We start from the raw sequence: 7500 nt of genomic DNA on the forward strand, positions 1-7500 counted from the left end.
TGTGCAGGTACGCACTGATAGAGTCACCTGTGCAGGTAAGCACTGATAGAGTCACCTGTGCAGGTAAACACTGATAGAGTCACCTGCGCAGGTAAACACTGATAGAGTCACCTGCGCAGGTAAGCACTGATAGAGTCACCTGCGCAGGTAAGCACTGATAGAGTCACCTGCGCAGGTAAACACTGATAGAGTCACCTGTGCAGGTACGCACTGATAGAGTCACCTGTGCAGGTACGCACTGATAGAGTCACCTGCGCAGGTACGCACTGATAGAGTCACCTGCGCAGGTACGCACTGATAGAGTCACCTGCGCAGGTAAGCACTGATAGAGTCACCTGCGCAGGTAAGCACTGATAGAGTCACCTGTGCAGGTAAGCACTGATAGAGTCACCTGCGCAGGTAAACACTGATAGAGTCCCCTGCGCAGGTAAACACTGATAGAGTCACCTGCGCAGGTAAGCACTGATAGAGTCACCTGCGCAGGTAAGCACTGATAGAGTCACCTGCGCAGGTAAGCACTGATAGAGTCACCTGTGCAGGTAAAATCAGTGATAGAGTCACCTGTGCAGGTACGCACTGATAGAGTCACCTGCGCAGGTAAACACTGATAGAGTCACCTGCGCAGGTAAGCACTGATAGAGTCACCTGCGCAGGTACGCACTGATAGAGTCACCTGTGCAGGTAAGCACTGATAGAGTCACCTGCGCAGGTAAACACTGATAGAGTCACCTGCGCAGGTACGCACTGATAGAGTCACCTGCGCAGGTAAACACTGATAGAGTCACCTGCGCAGGTACGCACTGATAGAGTCACCTGCGCAGGTACGCACTGATAGAGTCACCTGCGCAGGTAAACACTGATAGAGTCACCTGCGCAGGTAAACACTGATAGAGTCACCTGCGCAGGTAAACACTGATAGAGTCACCTGCGCAGGTAAGCACTGATAGAGTCACCTGCGCAGGTAAGCACTGATAGAGTCACCTGCGCAGGTAAACACTGATAGAGTCACCTGCGCAGGTAAACACTGATAGAGTCACCTGTGCAGGTACGCACTGATAGAGTCACCTGCGCAGGTACGCACTGATAGAGTCACCTGCGCAGGCAGCTCCTCAGCTCATGCAGCGCAGCGGCTCACCTGTGCACGTAGTTCCTCTGGTGGACGGAGTGGATGGCGAGCACCATCTCCGCAATGTAAAAGCGAGCCATGTCCTCCGGGAGGCGATCCTCGAACTTACTGAGCAGAGTGAGGAGGTCCCCGCCCACGTAGTAATCCATCACCAGGTACTGAGGGGGGGTGAGGGGGGGGAAAGAGGGTTAGAACCTAGGCTGGAAGAACAGGAGAACATTCTTCAGTGAGAGGAGTCCCGCTCAGCCCCTCGGGGCTCCTCTGCTTCCCAGCAGCTCATTGATCTCAGAACTCTGTCAAGTCGGGTCTGAAGGGACCTCAGTGATTCAGCATCGACAGCGTGGCTCGGTATCCCTCGGTAACCCATTCCACCCCCTCACAGCGTGCTTCCCCTCCCCTCCCCTCACCAGGTATCTCTCGTCCTGGAAGGCGTAGTGCAGGGTTGTGATCCACTGATTGTCTCCCTTCACGAGCACGTCCCTCTCCTCCCTGAAACAGGCCGTCTGGAACAGAGAGACACGAGACAGTCAGGAGACTAACACACACACTCACACTGAGACTCCCTCACACCGAGACTCCCTCACACTCACACTGAGACTCCCTCACACCGAGACTCCCTCACACTCACACTGAGACTCCCTCACACTCACACTGAGACTCCCTCACACTCACACCGAGACTCCCTCACACTCACACCGAGACTCCCTCACACCGAGACTCCCTCACACTCACACTGAGACTCCCTCACACTCACACTGAGACTCCCTCACACTCACACGAGACTCCCTCACACTCACACCGAGACTCCCTCACACTGAGACTCCCTCACACTCACACCGAGACTCCCTCACACTCACACCGAGACTCCCTCACACTCACACCGAGACTCCCTCACACTCACACCGAGACTCCCTCACACTCACACTGAGACTCCCTCACACTGAGACTCCCTCACACTGAGACTCCCTCACACTGAGACTCCCTCACACTCACACCGAGACTCCCTCACACTCACACTGAGACTCCCTCACACTCACACTGAGACTCCCTCACACTGAGACTCCCTCACACTCACACTGAGACTCCCTCACACTGAGACTCCCTCACACTCACACCGAGACTCCCTCACACTCACACCGAGACTCCCTCACACTCACACCGAGACTCCCTCACACTCACACTGACACTCCCTCACACTCACACCGACACTCCCTCACACTCACACCGACACTCCCTCACACTCACACCGAGACTCCCTCACACTCACACTGAGACTCCCTCACACTGAGACTCCCTCACACTCACACCGAGACTCCCTCACACTCACACTGAGACTCCCTCACACTGAGACTCCCTCACACTCACACCGAGACTCCCTCACACTCACACCGAGACTCCCTCACACTCACACCGAGACTCCCTCACACTCACACCGAGACTCCCTCACACTCACACCGAGACTCCCTCACACTCACACCGAGACTCCCTCACACTCACACCGAGACTCCCTCACACTCACATCAGCTCTCTTGAGCATCTCCCACTTGTGCAGGATCTTCATGGCAAAAACCTTCTCTGTGTTCTTCATCTTGACCACTGCCACCTGCAGAGACACAGACAGAGAGACAGGGGGACAGAGAGACAGGGGGGACAGAGAGACACACACAGACAGAGACAGGGGCGAGAGAGAGAGAGAGAGAGAGAGATACAGATTAATATTAGCTGTACATAAAGACCAGTTGTGTGGACAGCAATGCGACAATTAAAATCTTGATTCACAGTTACTGTAAACTAGACGGCGCTGACCCTCACCCTCACCCGTCCCCCATAAAAGCTCGCTCACCTCCCCAAAAGCTCCACGACCTATGACCTTTAGGATCTCAAAGTCATCTCTCTTCAAACGGAGCTGCTGCACCTTGGACACAAAAGGCTTGGCTGGAGAGAGAGAGAGAACAAGAGAGAGAGAGAGAGAGAGAGAGAAAGAAGAGGAGAATGAGAGAACGAGAGAATGAGAGAGAGAGAGAGTGAAATCAACGCTAGCAGCCGTTCTGCTGCTCGGGACGGCGCTTGCCTCCCGCGGGGTTTCACTCTCTCCGCGTCTCTTCTTGAGAACTGCGCGCTGTGCCTTTAAGAGAGCGCTGCGTTGCGATTGGAGGGCTGGGCAGTTTGTTTTTTAATTCTGTCTCCTCCCCTCAGACCAGTAAGGCAGCATTCTTGAGAGCAGCACTCACAGTTAAAGCAAGGCTGGGCTTGTAGTCCTCGGCACCCTCTCACCCCTCCCTCCACCCCTCCACCTCTCTCACCCCTCCCTCTCTCTCACCCCTCCACCACCCCTCCCGCCCTGCCAAGAGCCTACTATTGAAATTATCAGGAGCCAGGAGCTGCAGCATGGTCAGAAACTCACACTGGCCTATATAATGTGTATATATATATATATATATATATATATATATATATATATATATATATATATATATATATATATATATATATATATATGTAAATGCATCTATATGTCTCAATAGAGAGTGCTGTGCAAAGCCTTTGCTGTTTATAGCAGTTCACTTCATTTGATTATGCAAAACCAGTTCAATGTTTATTCAACTGAAGCAGCAGAATAATGAGATTACACAAAACAGCTCCTCACTACTATCTGTGTGTGTCAGTGTGTGTGTGTGTGTGTGTGTGTGTGTCAGTGTGTGTGTGTGTCAGTGTGTGTGTGTGTTAGTGTCAGTGTGTGTGTGTCAGTGTGTGTGTGTGTTAGTGTCAGTGTGTCAGTGTGTGTGTGTGTGTGTGTCAGTGTGTGTGTGTGTGTGTCAGTGTGTGTGTGTGTGTGTGTCAGTGTCAGTGTGTTAGTGTCAGTGTCAGTGTGTTAGTGTCAGTGTGTGTCAGTGTGTTAGTGTGTGTGTGTCAGTGTGTGTGTGTGTGTCAGTGTGTTAGTGTGTGTGTGTCAGTGTGTGTGTGTGTGTGTGTGTGTGTGTCAGTGTCAGTGTGTTAGTGTCAGTGTGTTAGTGTCAGTGTGTGTGTATGTGTGTGTTAGTGTCAGTGTGTTAGTGTCAGTGTGTCAGTGTGTTAGTGTGTGTGTGTGTGTCAGTGTGTGTGTCAGTGTGTCAGTGTGTTAGTGTGTGTCAGTGTGTGTGTGTCAGTGTGTGTGTGTGTCAGTGTGTTAGTGTGTCAGTGTGTGTGTCAGTGTGTCAGTGTGTTAGTGTGTGTCAGTGTGTGTGTGTCAGTGTGTTAGTGTCAGTGTGTGTGTATGTGTGTGTTAGTGTCAGTGTGTTAGTGTCAGTGTGTCAGTGTGTTAGTGTGTGTGTGTGTGTCAGTGTGTGTGTCAGTGTGTCAGTGTGTTAGTGTGTGTCAGTGTGTGTGTGTCAGTGTGTGTGTGTGTCAGTGTGTTAGTGTGTCAGTGTGTGTGTCAGTGTGTCAGTGTGTTAGTGTGTGTCAGTGTGTGTGTGTCAGTGTGTGTGTGTGTCAGTGTGTTAGTGTGTCAGTGTGTGTGTGTCAGTGTGTTAGTGTGCGTCAGTGTGTCAGTGTGTGTGTGTGTATCAGTGTCAGTGTGTTAGTGTCAGTGTGTTAGTGTGTGTGTGTGTGTGTGTGTGTGTGTCAGTGTCAGTGTGTTAGTGTCAGTGTGTTAGTGTGTGTGTGTGTGTGTGTGTGTATCAGTGTCAGTGTGTTAGTGTCAGTGTGTTAGTGTGTGTGTGTGTGTGTGTGTGTCAGTGTCAGTGTGTTAGTGTCAGTGTGTTAGTGTGTGTGTTAGTGTGTGTGTGTGTGTATCAGTGTCAGTGTGTTAGTGTCAGTGTGTTAGTGTGTGTGTGTGTGTGTGTGTGTGTGTCAGTGTCAGTGTGTTAGTGTCAGTGTGTTAGTGTGTGTGTTAGTGTGTGTGTGTGTGCGTCAGTGTCAGTGTGTGTGTGTCAGTGTGTTAGTGTGTGTTAGTGTCAGTGTGTTAGTGTGTGTGTTAGTGTGTGTGTGTGTGCGTCAGTGTCAGTGTGTTTTACTCTTAAACCGCAGAGTCACATTTCTTCATGTTTTGCTTTCACCCCAAACAAGTCGCACCCTTCAACACACACGTGACACTCTCAATAATAATGACATCACCCAGAACGACTAATCACTCCATTAATGACACCCCCCACAAGGACTAAACACTCCATTAATGACACCCCCCAGAACGACTAAACACTCCATTAATGACACCCCCCACAAGGACTAAACACTCCATTAATGACACCCCCCCACAAGGACTAAACACTCCATTAATGACACCCCCCACAAGGACTAAACACTCCATTAATGACACCCCCCACAAGGACTAAACACTCCATTAATGACACCCCCCACAAGGACTAAACACTCCATTAATGACACCCCCCACAAGGACTAAACACTGAAGCGCGCTGAAGTTACAAACACGGTAAGACCCGCGCTGAACTCAGTGACAAACGTTTCGACCCGTCTTTAGCCCCGATCAACACTCGGGCTGCGTTGGGAGGCCACGCATCATCTGTCGGCAGTTATGTATTTGAAAACTCGCTGTTTTAACCATCAGCTTTATATATAGGCAGTGTTTTCGATCGATTTAAGTCGCCGTTTTGCGAGTCGATTAAGAATTGGCTTCCAAAGAATGCAATCGCTGCGGTTACGTCACTAAAATAATCAATTCCTTCAAAAAGGAATTCCAAAATGGGAAGATTTTAAAAAGGAATTGAAAGACAGGCGTTGACCTCCCCCCCCCCCTGCTTATAAATAACTCCCTCCTCCCCTCCCTCTCTCCCCTCTCTCTTCCACACTCACCCCATTCCACGAACTCGGCCACTTTCTTGTCGCGTCGGAGCGCGTTGTTTCCACATTCCTGATGCAGGCAGAGCAGCACGTCCAGCAGCGTCTCCACGCTGAGCCAGGAGTCGCTGTCCACCGGACCCCCGAGGATGAAGCTCTCCAAGCCGCGCTGCCTCTCCTCCGCCGACATCGCGGCGCCTTCTCCTCCCGAGAGCACCGCTTACGATAGGAGCGCTACTACTACTAATAATACTAATAAAAACTGAGAGAAAAAGAAATAAAAACGACTTTCAAAATCAGATCCACACAGAAAAAAAAAATTAACAAAATCCAAACACCAAAACGTTTAAAAAAAAAAAAAGTTTGACGGGGTTTATAATAATAATAATAATAATAATAATAATAATAATAATAATAATAATTCAAGCACCCGGGTTTCCAGCTGGCGTGTCTCTCCTTGAACCCAGACTCGTCCAGTTCTATCTAATTCAGGCTGTACCGCGCTTCCTCACCCCTCTCGCACCCCGGTTCAAACAGCCCGCCCCGCCGCTCCTCTCCCGGGCAGCGCTTCCTGACCCCTCTCGCACCCCGGTTCAAACAGCCCGCCCCGCCGCTCCTCTCCCGGGCAGCGCTTCCTGACCCCTCTCGCACCCCGGTTCAAACAGCCCGCCCCGCCGCTCCTCTCCCGGGCAGCGCTTCCTCACCCCTCTCGCACCCCGGTTCAAACAGCCCGCCCCGCCGCTCCTCTCCCGGGCAGCGCTTCCTGACCCCTCTCGCACCCCGGTTCAAACAGCCCGCCCCGCCGCTCCTCTCCCGGGCAGCGCTTCCTCACCCCTCTCGCACCCCGGTTCAAACAGCCCGCCCCGCCGCTCCTCTCCCGGGCAGCGCTTCCTGACCCCTCTCGCACCCCGGTTCAAACAGCCCGCCCCGCCGCTCCTCTCCCGGGCAGCGCTTCCTCACCCCTCTCGCACCCCGGTTCAAACAGCCCGCCCCGCCGCTCCTCTCCCGGGCAGCGCTTCCTGACCCCTCTCGCACCCCGGTTCAAACAGCCCGCCCCGCCGCTCCTCTCCCGGGCAGCGCTTCCTCACCCCTCTCGCACCCCGGTTCAAACAGCCCGCCCCGCCGCTCCTCTCCCGGGCAGCGCTTCCTCACCCCTCTCGCACCCCGGTTCAAACAGCCCGCCCCGCCGCTCCTCTCCCGGGCAGCGCTTCCTCACCCCTCTCGCACCCCGGTTCAAACAGCCCGCCCCGCCGCTCCTCTCCCGGGCAGCGCTTCCTCACCCCTCTCGCACCCCGGTTCAAACAGCCCGCCCCGCCGCTCCTCTCCCGGGCAGCGCTGCGCCTCACCCCTCTCGCACCCCGGTTCAAACAGCCCGCCCCGCCGCTCCTCTCCCGGACAGCGCTTCCTGACCCCTCTCGCACCCCGGTTCAAACAGCCCGCCCCGCCGCTCCTCTCCCGGGCAGCGCTGCGCCTCACCCCTCTCGCACCCCGGTTCAAACAGCCCGCCCCGCCGCTCCTCTCCCGGGCAGCGCTTCCTCACCCCTCTCGCACCCCGGTTCAAACAGCCCGCCCCGCCGCTCCTCTCCCGGGCAGCGCTTCCT

General features: G+C 53.7%; 1 protein-coding gene across 1 annotated transcript in view; it reads right to left on the reverse strand.

The window, feature by feature from the left end:
• Positions 1–1135: 1135 nt before the first annotated feature.
• LOC117969807 (serine/threonine-protein kinase MRCK alpha-like) overlaps positions 1136–7500 on the reverse strand; it is a gene marked incomplete at its 3' end in the record, with an annotated part of 8223 nt that continues 1858 nt past the window's right edge. Inside the window, 5 exon segments of the mRNA XM_059021950.1 lie at positions 1136–1284; positions 1534–1629; positions 2646–2729; positions 2970–3061; positions 5915–6161. Coding sequence (XP_058877933.1) covers positions 1136–1284; positions 1534–1629; positions 2646–2729; positions 2970–3061; positions 5915–6089 — 596 coding nt within the window.

This window comes from Acipenser ruthenus, unplaced genomic scaffold, assembly GCF_902713425.1.
Source record: "Acipenser ruthenus unplaced genomic scaffold, fAciRut3.2 maternal haplotype, whole genome shotgun sequence".
Lineage (NCBI taxonomy): Eukaryota > Metazoa > Chordata > Actinopteri > Acipenseriformes > Acipenseridae > Acipenser > Acipenser ruthenus.